General features: G+C 40.2%; 1 protein-coding gene across 1 annotated transcript; it reads left to right on the top strand.

Annotated features, from left to right (window-relative positions):
* Positions 1 to 6,456: 6,456 nt before the first annotated feature.
* Positions 6,457 to 8,013, top strand: LOC134376354 (ubiquilin-2-like). The gene has a single exon (XM_063094937.1). It carries the CDS (start codon positions 6,457 to 6,459, stop codon positions 8,011 to 8,013), a length of 1,557 nt encoding a protein of 518 aa, XP_062951007.1.
* The last annotated feature ends 5,557 nt before the right edge of the window (positions 8,014 to 13,570 follow it).

Here is a 13,570-nt window from a genome sequence, read left to right as displayed (position 1 = left end):
ATCATAGACAGAACTTATCAGCTTTGTGCTATTGAAAGTCATGGGACAAGATGGGCAGACTATGCAGACAGGAAAAACAGTGGGACCTAGAGCTGATCCAAATTTATGAGTATTTATTTTCTTAGGATAAACTTACAGAAATAGAAATACTATTGTGTCAAGAGGTAGTCAAAGTTTTAAGCTTGTTTAACAATATAAAGTGACTTTTGGAGTGGCTGTACTATCATATTTCTCCATTAAAACTGGATAGAGAGGTACTGGGGAGCAGTTTCATAGGAAAACTTAAGGAGACCTAGAAGGTGAAAATGTTGAACAATTGTGACCTCTTAGCATCTAATGTCCCTCTCAACTTGTGCTGCACTTTAGAGATTCAGTCCCTGCCTTTGCAACCTAGAACTTTCTTTGGAAGCTTAAGTTCAAATATGTCCCGTGTCAGATGAGCAGCTCACTGATTTGTGGGACAATCTGTGATTAATGAGTCCCAGGAGAACATCTGCCGTCAATCTGACCCCCAGTACTTATGGGATCAGGGAAACATAAAAAATTTATAAAGATAGGATAAGGCCTGGGGCAAAGCAGAGACTCATTAAAGGTTTATTTGCCAGACTGGAATTTGAAAAGGAGGTATTTGAGGAGACATTTCTGTCTCTCAATCAAATCAGTTATCTGGGACCGTTAGGGACATGACAGGTCTATTGAATACTTCTTCCCATAACCCAGCATGGTGTATTTTAAGAAGTGAATTGTGTGTCTTGGTTACAATTAGTAATGTCTACAACTCTGAAAGGCATAAGGGGTGTCCTAGCAAGGACCTGTATTGTGGCCTTAATATACATGGAGACATGCATGATTTTGTTTTATATTTTGGGTATGTCTGTAAAGCAAGTGATTCCCAGAAGACTTTTTCATTTGTTTGCTTTTTGCTTTTATTTTGAAGAGGACAAGTTTTAGGTAATGTCCCAATAGTTTATAATAAAGGCAAAGATAGGACGTTTTGTTGACCAGGGCATCCCATTTTAAAGAGACTGCCTGAAATCTGGCCATGCGTGACATTTCTTGGGTCCCATCCTTTATTAGGGACATCCTGACTAAAAGATAGAAAGTAGCAATGTATCACTAAGGTCCATCATGTATATTGACTAGCAGTGCCATGTTCATAGCCCACAGATTTCTATTGCTATTAACTCAATTAATCTTAGTGCTCTCTCCAGGTAGCGAAGGGGTTTGGGGGAGGGATGAACTCCTTCAGCATGGTGATATTTGGCAAAGGACTAAGAACAGGGGAAGTCACCTCCTCTGTAAAGTAGAATATATGGCTCATTTTGCTTTCATCCTACCTTAGATAGACCTTGGTAGCCATGCTGAGTTTATGGGGTCTGTTTCCATAACCCAAAGCATAATGAACAGCTGGGTATGGAGAGTCACAGGCTCAGTATCTGTAAGAAACTCTATTTTCAGTAAAGTTCAGTAGGCATCAAGTCATTTGTTGTTTTAATAGCGTATAGCATAAGACCAAGAGGGGCTTTTTTTTTTTTTTTTTTTTTGCATCAGCCACCCTGTGGTAACTTATGGCCGTCATGAGTGGTATAGAGAGTCCCGGAGGCATGAAAGAGGGTGCCAAAGTCTCTACAGTGAAGACACTAACAGGAGTGATGGTTGATTTTAATTTGTTTTTTCTTTACTTTTTAAAAAATAAAAATAAAAGTGAATTAAACCATGTTTGATTTTTTATTGTTTTAAAAAATACAAAATATACATTTACATATTGTTAACTATATTCATGTTGTTGTGCAATAGATCTCTAGAACTTACCCATCAAACATATCTGAAACGTACCCATGGAACAACTCCCAATTTTCCCTCCCTCTCCAGCTCCTGGCAATCACTATTACATTCTCTGCTTCTATAATTTTGCCTATTATAACTACCTCATGAGTGGAATCATGCAGTATTTGTCCTTCTGTGACTGTCTTAGTTCACTTAGCATAATGTTGTCCAGGTTCATTTGTGTTGTTTCCTGTTTCTGTTAAGGCTGAATAATATTTCACTGTATGTGTATATTACATTTTCTTTATCCATTTGTCGGTCAGTGAACACTTAGATTGCGTCTATCTCTTGGCTACTGTGAATAATGCTGCAATGAACATGAGTATGCAAATATCTCTACGAGATTCTGTTTTCAATTTTTTTGGATATGTACCCCAAAGTAGGATTTCTGAGTCATATGGTAGTTCTGTTTTAATATTTTTAAAACTTTCATACTTTTCTCTATAGCAGCTGTACCATTTTACAATTCTACCAAACCATGTTAGTTTTTTCATCAAAATTATATTTTAATAACTATTTTTAATTACCAAACAATAATTGTGTATATTTATGGGGTATGATGCAATGTTTGATCTATGTATATATTGTGGAAAGATTAAATCACATTATTTAACATACGAGGGTATATTAAAAGGTTCATGGAAAAATAGAATTAGACGATACTGAGAATCTTTCCGTGAAGTTTTTGAAAATCCCTTGTATCTATCACCTCACCATGTTATTATTTTTCTTGTGAGGAGAATATTAAAAATATATTCTTTTATCTATTTGGAAATACACAATACATTGTTACTAACTGTGGTAAAAGTTGAATTGATCACTAAAACTTACCCTTCAGTCTAATTAAACTTTGTACCATTTGAACAACAGATTTTAATTTGTAAGTAAAATTCATAAATAAAGGACGTGTTGTCACCAAAACCCAAAGAGGACTGAAAGTATTGAACTTAGGTGTCATTAATAAGTGTGTCAATTGAATTTTTTTGGAAAGGGATATTATCAATGTAATGTCATAGTTGTGCTCCTGAAGAAAGATGAATATAGTTAAGGTCTTGTTTACAAATATTGAGAGTGATGCAAAGATGTTGAGGTACTCCGTGAACAGCCTAGAAAATGTTGACCCCAGGGTTACTGGAAAGATTCTCTTATCTTTGAGTAGTTGCCAAAGTTGATGCTTCTGTTTGGAGTTAAGGGTTGGAAACTCCTATTCCATTGTTTTGCTGATGCTATTCCTGAAAGAAGATTTTCTGGATACCACATTTTCTCCACCAGTCTGCCTGGAGTTGTCTCCATCACCTGCTGCTAAATATGTTCCTGAACATTTGGTCATTTGACAGACTTATCTATTCTCTGTTCCCCAATCCAGTTACAGATGTGACCATAGGATGTACCAGAGATTGCCAGTGACTACGTTGTATTGAAATAACACTCAGTATCTAACAAGTATGTGCTCTGTGCCAGTCATCTTGAGTTTTACTTTATATGAATAGTCTCCTTTAACCTTCAAAACAAATCTGTGATAAACTACCATTTTGTAGATGATGAAATCTAGTTTTAAAGAGGGCGAATGACTTGTTGAAGGTTATGAAATAGTGGCAGTAAGATTTAAAGCAGGGTTATTTGATTCTAGGAAGTCCAAGCTCTCTCTTTTTTTTTCTAAATAATGTATTGCAAGTTAAGTTTTTTCACTTTATTATTTTATAACTATAAAAGAAATATATGTACAATGTAAAATATTCAAAGGATGTCAGCTCCTCAGAAAAGATAAAGTACTGTTCTGTGCCGAAGAACACAGTGAACAGTGAGGACAGGGCTACTGCCTTGAGAGACAAGGTCATAACTGGACTGGGAAGGGCTGTCATCTGGTGCTTGGGAAGGGGACATTCAGGCACTGACAATAGAGATGGTAGAGGTGGACACAAAGGAACAGTTTGCCTCAAAGTCTATGAAAGAAAAACTCCCTGGACCCATGAGATGTGTAAAGGTGGTATTAGATAATTGGAATGTTTTTTAACCCCTCCCTGCTACAAATTAATTTATTTATCAAGAGAAAGTCACAAACATTAATTTGAATATCTGATTCTCCCAGAGGAACCGAAAGTCAATCCCCAAAGGAACTGGCTTTGCTAATAGTACTTGCAGCATAGAATTTACTCTGAGACATGAGCATTATCAGGAGATGCTTCTGGCCATAAGCGTCACTCTGTGAAATTCCCTAGGACTGGGAATTTCTTTCAAACTCAGAAATTACAATGTACTGGGTCCCGTTATTGGTTGCACACTGGAGATACTAATTCGAACTAATCCAAGTTTAAGAACATATGCTCATGTTACCTAGTCTGGCATAATCTTTTGAAGGTTACATTTTAGATAGCTAAATCCTAATTTTGTAGTCCTTGGCAATTCTAGAATCAGAAAAAGGGACAAGAATATAATGGTAACAATTTATACAGCTTAAACAGACTGATACACCTATCTTCACAGTAAAAAATAGTTGCTGCAGGGATTAGACTTTACCCTAGGGCCTCACCTGCCTGCAGTGGTCACAATGGTTCCTTAGAGACTACTTTCTGCTTTTACAGATGAAATATGCCCCTTCCTGTATTAGTCCACTTCTGCTGCATATAACAGAACACACCAAACAGGGCAATTTATACAGAAATATAAAGAAATAAAATTTATTTCTTACAGTTTGGAGGTTTGGAAGTCCAAGGTACAGATAACACATCTGGTGAGGGTTCCCTTGGTGGTGGCTCTCTACAGCAATGCAGGGTACAGTGAGAATGGGCTAAGCAAGAGAGAACTAACTTGCTTTCTCGCTCTCCTTATAAAGCCATCAGAACCATGCCAATTACTCCATGAATGGATCAGTCTGTTCACAAGGGCAGAGTCATAACTGTCTAATCACCTCTCTAAGGCCCCACCTTTCAAATACCATAATTGGATTTCCCACTCTCTTAACACTCTGACAATGGGGGTTGAGTTTCCAATATGCAAACTTTTGGAGGACACATTTAATGCATAACACTTCCCAAGTAACAGGCATCCTCTTCAAAGATGTTAAAAGCTTAAATATAATAGTTGTAAAGTCATACAGACCTAGATCCAGACTATTACTTTCTTATGATTTCTCTTGCCTCGGCTCTGATCCTCTCAGTTGAGATCATGGTTAATTCTTCTGAGTGCAACCTTGTCTTGGGGGAACATGATGGTGCCTTTTTTTTACAACCCTATTAATGGATTACTGAACCTGGAGGGCCTCAGAGGTGCAACATACCTACAGACTCCAGTGAGACTGAGTGGACTAATTGTATCTTTATTCTGTTCACATAGAAACAGAGACTTGAGGTCCTGGCTGGACCACGATCAGTGTACAGTAATTAAGTGGAGGATCGGTGACTAGAATCAGTACTGGTTAAGCTAGCTCTTAGACCAGTGCCTTTTCCACTCAGCCATATTCATTTATCAAACTCAAATGGTATATGATCCAGCAATCCCATTGCTGGGTATTTATTCAAAGGAAAGGAAATTAGCATACTGAAGAGATATCTGCACTACAATGTTTATTGTAGTGCTGTTCACAGTATTCAAGATATGGAGTCAACTTACTTTCTATCAACATATGAACAGATAAAGAAAATGTGGCATATACACACAGTGGAATAATATTCAACCATGAAAAAAAATAAAATAAATCCTATCATTTGTGGTAACATGGATAAGCCTGGAAGACCTTATGTTAGGTGAAGTAAGTCAGGCACAGAAAAATAATTACCACGTTCTCACTTATATGTGGGAGCCAAAATAATAATAATAATAATAATAAGTTTAACTTTTAGAAGTGGAGTGTAGAATTGTGGTTACTGGAGGGTGGGAAGTGGAAGGAAGATAGTGAGAGGTTGATTAATGGACACAAATTTATAGCTGGGTAGAAAAACTAAGTTCTAGTATTATACAGTATTCCTAGACATCTATAAATAACAGTAATTTATTGTATGTTCTCAGTTGGCTAAAGGATAGGAGCTCAAATACTCTCATTACAAATAAATGATAAATATTTGTGATGATGAATTTGCTAACTATCCTGATTTGATCACATATTGTATACATGTACTGAGATATAACTCTGTACCCCATGAATATGTACAATCAATGTGCCAATAAATGAATAAATAAATTCCTTTAAGAGTGTACCCTCAGAAAGAAAAAAAATAACCTCAGGTGGTAGGATTTTCAACAGTGGGACAGGATGGTGTGAAACATGTTTCTAGACAGGGTCATTTAATGTTTTTCTGTTGCTGCTTAAATTCAGTCATAAAAAGAGCCCAACCTCAGGCAGGTGGTAGAGACCCCTGCCCTTACCCCATTCAGGTCTATCTTTCAACTGTGACTTCATCACTGATGTCATATCCCCTAAGGCTGGCCCAGGAGATCAGCAGCTGTCACCCTATGGAAGCCAGGTAGCTGCAGAGCTAGACTAGGAAGTGGCTTCTGCAGGACGTGGGTGAGAGGACATCACTGGACACCTACTGGTCCCTGTGCCCGGGTGTACACAGTGCCACATCTAGGCTTCTACAGGTCTGTGCCCCAGTGTCCTCAGGAGGCCCTACATTCTATTCTCAAGGAAATATGGCACAGGCTAGGGAAGAAGCTGGGGACAGCCAGCTGACATCTGGTCAGGATCCATCATCACGCATTATCAGAGTGTCTGTCAAGACCCCACAGGACTGCCAGGAATTTATGCTGGCAGAAAACAGCAGCATCCACCACTTTAAGAAGCTGATCTCCAGACGTCTTCACTGTGACACTGACCGACTAATGCTCATCTTCACCGGGAAGATCCTCCGGGACCAAGACATAATGAGCCAGTGTGGCATCCTTGATGGCACTATAGTCCACTTGGTGGTAAGGACCCATTTGAAAGGGTCAGGCAGTCCTGGAACTCTGCCAGGCCCCACAGGCCACAGTACCCATCATTCTGCACCATCAGCCTCTGAGGGTGCTGGAATGCTAGCTAGGTTGGGCCGACTAGCTCGGAATTCACCTGATCTAGCTGACTTCTTTGGCCAGCTGGCTCAACTCCTGATGGCTACACCCGAGTCTATGGTGCAGTTCTTGGGAGATCCTCTGGTTCAAGGCCTGGCAAGTGAAAAACCAGCCAATGCCAGTCATGTTTCTGAATCCTCAAGGCTAGTACAGAAACGGGTGCCAGCTCTTAAGGCTCTGGAAACCTTGCAGAACCCAGCCCAGCAACAGGAGCTCCTGCAGGCAGACAAGCAGAGGCTGGAAGCCTTGAAGGCAGTGCCTGGTGGTGACAATGCTATGCGTCCAGTCTGCTCTGATATGCAGCAGCTCATGCTCTCCACTATGGCCCTATTGGTTGCCTCCAAAGTCCACTGTCCAGATTCAGAGCTTTACAGAGGAAAAGCCAATGCCCACAGCAGTACTGACACCACCACCATAATCCCCATCACCTGTGCACCTGCCAAGCCATTGGCACAAGAGGTCAGTGCAGGAGCAGTTGCCCAGGTCAGGGGCATGGCCTCAAGCCAGGCCAATTCAGGGTGCAGGACTAGCTTGCTGGACTTATATTCAGGCCATGATCTTCCCTCCCAGGATAGCCAGCAGCCCATGGAGAAAACCACTCTCACCAGTCAGCTGAAACCTTCACCCTCTGTTCTGCGTACAGCCTTGCATATTCTGCAGCAGAATCCAGCTCTGCTACACCAGCTGGCAACTGGCAGCCCACTGAGACATCATATGCTACTACTTCTCATCATTACCAACCCACGAGCACTGCAGGCATTGATCCAGATAGAACAAGGCCTACAGATACTGTCCAGAGAGTTTCCTGGGTTGAGACCCTTCTTATGGAACCCTGCTAGACCACGTGGAGCCAGAGGAGTCCCAGAAACCAGGGGTAGAAGACGAGATCATAGGGCAGACCTCGTGCAATCCACCTTGGCCATTCTTCAGCTCCTCCATGCATTGGCCAATGCTTGTTCCCAGTCTACCCAATCCTCACTATCCTCATCCCTCTTCACTGAAGGTCTCTACCAGCAAGAACTAGAGCAGCTTAAGGCCCTGGGTTTTGCAGATTGCGATGCCAACCTGCAGGCCCTCATGGCCACAGGTGGAAACATCTATGCTGCCATTGAGAGGCTGCTAGGAGTGCCACAGATCTAGATTCCTCCAGCTGGTGCTCACAATGTACCACCCCGTGGACAGAAAGGAAAAAGAAAGGGGGAGGGGAGAGGAAGTAGCTTATTCTGGGAATTCCTCCTACTCACGTCATGTGCACATTTGGAAAGCCCCTCTCTCACTGCCCAAGCCTGTTCTACATTAAAAAGATTGCTTGGATCTTATATGTACTGTAAATGTGGGTGTGGGTGGGCAAAGGGAAGGTTATTTGGAGACAAATCGATCATGCTATATGGTCTTGAGACTGGGCTTCATCTATTCTCATGCCACTAACCTCAGAGTCTTTTAAAATTTTTAACATGGGGTGGGGAAATTATAGGCTTTTTTGGTCCCCAACAGACATCCCTGTCATCATTATAAGCCACCTATATTTCAATTCCAGAGTGACTCTGAAGAAATCCTGCTGTTGCTCCCCCAAGAAGCCATGACTTTGCTTATGGTTTCTTGAAGCAACTCACTCTTTCACATTCATGTTTCTCTGTCCGTAGGTCTCGTCTCTTGATATTGCTACAAAACATGTTTAACTTCTCTTTAGCAGGGTTCTTCCTTGGATATCTGCCTATGCCAGCATGCTGCTCTGTGAAGTTAAGCTGTGCTACTTCTGAAGTGCCATCCTCTCCTGTAGACTTTTCCTTTTATCCTGAAAATGTGACTCTGCTGCCTTATCAGCTATTGAACTTTATTTTTCCTTTTGCTTCTGAATTTCTCAAAAGCATCTCACCTTTCAGTGACAATGCTTCACCATCCTTTGTAGTCAGGGACTTGCCCCCAGTAAGGGGCAGAAACTTTCTCAAGACTTTCTCATTCCTCATCTTCCTATATTTTTCTCCAGAATTTGATTGAATGACCCCTGTTTCTTAAATCTGCTTCTTTTAATCTGTTTTCTTATTCATTCTCTTATAGGATGGTGATTCCTGAGAATACATTATGACAATTCTTTCTTTATTCATCAGAGAGTTTGGTCAGTTCCACAATTCTGTCTCTTACTTCTATACTGATGGCTCCTAAATCTCTGACTCTAATATCTGTACATTCCACAGCCTACTGACTTGCCTGTTGGTTGTCTCAGGGGAATCTTTAGCTCAGCATGTCCAAATATAGATCAGCATCTTTCCCCTGGCCCATTCCTACTCTAAATTCTATGTTTCCTATGTCTCAGTGAAAGTCACCGATACTTTTCCAATCTACCCAGTCACCTCTCCTGCAAACTTTTGATCTATTAGTGATGGAACTAATAGAGTAGGCAGATGAAGCATGACCCAGATTTCATGAGGAACTATCTCTCTCTCTCTGCTCCACCATTTTCTGCAATGTAAGACCCCTGCATTGCTGTAAAGCCACCACCTGGAAGACCCTCACCAGATGTGTTCCCTAGATTTTGGACTTCCGAGCCTCTGAGACTGTAAGCAATAAATCTCATTTTCTGTTCCAGTGGTTTTGTTATAAGCAACAGAACACTGAGCAATACATCATAACTCAGCTGCAACTATTTATTGAATGTCTAGTGTTGTAGATGTGTACACAAAACCATACACAATTTCAATCACAGACATGTAGTTGGTACAAAGACATGTATTCACACACAGACATACAAAAATAAATTAAAAAATTACAAAGTATAATGATAAAATGACTTTACAGTTTTTCTTATCGGAAATAAAACTAAAATACTTGACTGTTTTGCTCAATAGAGTACTCTAAGGAACCTTAAACGCCAGTGATAGCTGTCATTGGTAATAAAAAAACAATGTGAAATTCAGAAAGTGACTCCTTGAAATATATCCCATGGTGGGACACTTCAGGGAAAGCCAGGGAGATGGGAAATAATACAAATTCTAGCAACCATTCTTTAAGCATTAGAAGTTATTCACTTTTGAGACAATACAGCTATTTCTTTGAAATACCTGCAAGATATGGAGGTTATTTTTATTGTACAGATAAAGAAACAAGCTGAGAGTAAGTGATTTTCTACACATATGTTGGTGAAATTTTAAACTGGTTCTTCTGATTCCAGCACCCTCCTTCTGTGTGCTGCACCTGTGCACTCAGATTGTGAGTGTGCAGGACTTAGAGTGACCATTAAGGGAACAGGATCTGGTCAGATTGAAAAAGCTTGGATTTAGAGCAGGCTTATGGAAAGGCTAAACTTCTGCCCAGAGGGTGAAATCTTATGGAGGGTGAAACCATTTCATCAGACTTGGGAGTCTTTGGAGTAACTGCTTCAAAAGAGGAAGTAGGTACAGAACTAGGGCCAAGAAAAGGACAAATATGCCAAGGAGATTATGCAAAAGGGTGGAGCTGGTCTGCTACCTTAAGGATACACAAGAGCAAGAAATAGGTGTCTGTCGAATCAATAACAGTCTGTATATATACAAGTGAAAGAGTGCAAAACAAGAATAAAAGCACAGTAATTAAAGTACTGAGATGTATCCAGATCCCTAAGTATATACTTCTATCTATCCTATTTAAAAAATAATATCTAATTAGGTATCTTTCAACTTGGCCCTTTATATTTTTTTTTAAAAAGTATATGGGGAGATGCAATGCAGGACAAGAGAAGAGGACAGGGCTGGGTCTTCTAATTGCTGGTTACTGGGGATGATATCCCTTATACAATTAACTTTTTAAAAATTGGAATAGAGGCAAAAGCATGCAGTTCTCTTCCACTGGGCTACAGATTTTTGTCCTGTGGGATGATGACATTGTGCACTGCCTTCTGTCATTTTTTTCCAAGTGAGAAAATGAAGAGAAAGGCTTTCTACAATCTAATTTTCTACATTCCTGCCTGCTTCTCCTTTCTCACTCACCACTTTGGTCATCACTGTGTCCCCAAGCATGTGCACATCTTTCTGGCTAATCTATGTGCTGGTGCCTCCTTTGCTCAGCCCAATCATCTATGAGGATAGGACCAGAGAGATTTAGAATCGAACCTCCCTCTGGGACTGCTTTACTTAGGGAAGGATTTGGTCTGACCCATCAATTTGAGATAGAAGATGAAGATAGTATAAAAGCTGTGGTTTGCAAACTATATGACTTGAGTTCTAATACTGGACACATCACTTGACCACTCGTGAATTAAATACCTTTACCACTACTACTTCAAGTCTCTCATAGCTTCACAACGTGGTAAATCTAGTGCATAGGTGTGTTCATTTTAATATTGCTATAGGAGTCCAGAGCCCTGAGTCCTATCCCTGCTTCTCATACTTCTTGACTCACTAACCCTTATGTTCTTCCAGAAATATTGTGAGATTTCACAGCAGGAGGTTATTGGTATAAATGTTCTTGGTGAGTACGAAACTGACAAGCTCTCTGACATTTTAACACTTTAAAATTTAATAGTGGCCCCAAATTAATGATCTGAGTTAGTTCACTTGCTGATAGCTGTTAGCTTCCTGCCCAGAACCCCTTGTTCCCATAACATAATTATAAGTTGCTCATGTCCAATTTTCCATCAAGTAGGAAGAGATGACTCAGAGATCACAAGGAGAATGTAATAGTTTGTTTTCCAGAAAAAATGAATGCTCTCAAAGAAATTGTGACTGTTGAAGGACCTAGAACCAGCTGCCGCTGGCTGGTGCCAAGGAGCCTGGTTGCCTAAGATCTTATCTGGAGTCAGAGGAGAAAACACAGGCCTTCTCTTAACTTCCTTGAGACTCCCTCTCCCTTAACTCTTGGTCCTGTAAAACTTCCTGTTTTCTGTTTCTTTGGTAAGACAGATCAGAGAGATTTTGCTCTTTCGTCCTCTCACTTTAGCCAATTTGAAGAAAACTTTCTCTATCTCCAAGCATGGTAATTCAGTTTTGGCTTTACTTGTGCGTTAAATACCCAAACCTGGAATTTTGGGGTTCCAGTTCCAGGTGGTTGCATTTGTGTGGTGGACTTTATTATCAAGTGAAGCCAGGACCTGAGAGAAGTAGGCATGGGACCGCAAAGATGCCTTTCAGGAGCAGAACTGCAGTTGCAAAGGCATTGAGCACTAACCCCAACTCCTATCTCTGGCTTTATGTGTTTTTCTCTTCTCAAAATCATTATGCTATCGATCCCTTTAGCATCCACTGCCTCAAATGCAATGATTCTTCATTTTTGTTTCTGGGTGTTCTTGCAGGATGGCATCCCATAAAAATCATGTGTTTATTTGTTCACCCGTTCACTAACTTATTCAACAATTAACACCTATTATGTTCTAGACTTGGTCCCAAGTATAGTCAGATCACAAAGCTTGGAATGAAAAAAAAAATTGAATGCATCAACGTCTTAAAAAATGGGTAAGTATTTGTCAGGTGAACAAGCCAGAAATGCATCCTGGGTAGTAGAAACAGCATGAACAAAGTTATGGAGCTGTGAATGCCTGGTGTGTTGGAGAACTGCATGATCACTATGGCTAGAATGTCATGACAAAGGTTATGCTTTACTTAACTTATTAGTCTGAGGTGTTTGGGAATCTACCCTGAGGGCTGCAGAGACCTTTGAAGGATTTAAGCAGGGAATGGTACAGTCCAATTTTTCTTTTATAAGGAAGTTGGAGAATGTGATTGGAACATAGCAAGACTGGAGGTAGAGAGATCAACAGGATGCTGTAGCTGCAATCTTTTGGGAAAGATTGTAGATTCTTTCCAAGTGGGACAAAAGAGAAACCCTACAAAGAATTTAAGCTACATCTGAGTTGGCAGGTTTTTAGTTCCGGTAGCATCTCCTATGTTTTACCTAGACCACACTGCCTTATACACAGCCTGAGCTCTCTTGCCTCAGGAACTGGTCTTCAGTATGGTGCCAAATTCCTCTACCCCTCACACACACAGGACTGGGAAAACCCATACACCTTTCCCAATTTGTGACACACATAGTTTCCCCTTATTTAAATCTTGACTGAAACTTCTATCTTTTCAGTCTCTAGAGCATCAACTTTGGGGGATTAAAAAAAAAGGCCTAACGTCAAATTCAGGCATTATCTTTGTTACTTGAATAATCTTGTATTGGTTGCTTGACCTCTTTATTCCTGTTTCCCTAGTTAATAGAGAGGGAAATAGTATCTACTATTTAGGTGTTTAGGATTGCTGTAAGGATTAAATAATCTATGTGAATCTCTTAGCAGAGGATACTTAGAACACACCATGGGCTAATGAGTGTCAGTTATTAAAATGATTCAAACTCTGAGTCTGTTTTCTCATCTGTAAGATGGTGGTAATGCTATCTACTAGGTATTAGCAAAGATTTTAGTAAAGTTAAACATGTTTATATTTAACATGTTGCACAGTACTTGTCACATAGGCACTTATAAAAAAGTAGTAATGTTTCCCTTTTTATACTACAAAAGCTCTTCTCTCTCCACCTCACATTTGATCGGCAAGTAACAGTAATTGACATCGGTGCTGCTGAGTGAATGCTTTAATTTCCCAAAACACGTCTCAAGGCCTGCTCCCTGCAACAATGGGATGGGACTTCACAAAGCCTGTTCAAACCAAAAATTGCACTTACAGCATCTCCCAAAATGGAAAGGGGAGAGGAAAGTGGGACCACTCTTAAAAAAAGCCTGAAGGAA

Source organism: Cynocephalus volans, chromosome 4 (assembly GCF_027409185.1).
Source record: "Cynocephalus volans isolate mCynVol1 chromosome 4, mCynVol1.pri, whole genome shotgun sequence".
Lineage (NCBI taxonomy): Eukaryota > Metazoa > Chordata > Mammalia > Dermoptera > Cynocephalidae > Cynocephalus > Cynocephalus volans.
The sequence above is the reverse complement of the archived record's forward strand: the minus strand, read 5'-3'. Positions and strand labels throughout refer to the sequence as shown.

Coding starts and splice junctions, on each gene's coding strand:
- LOC134376354 (XM_063094937.1), top strand. CDS start 6,457: ATGGCACAGGCTAGGGAAGAAGCTGGGGACAGCCAGCTGACATCTGGT.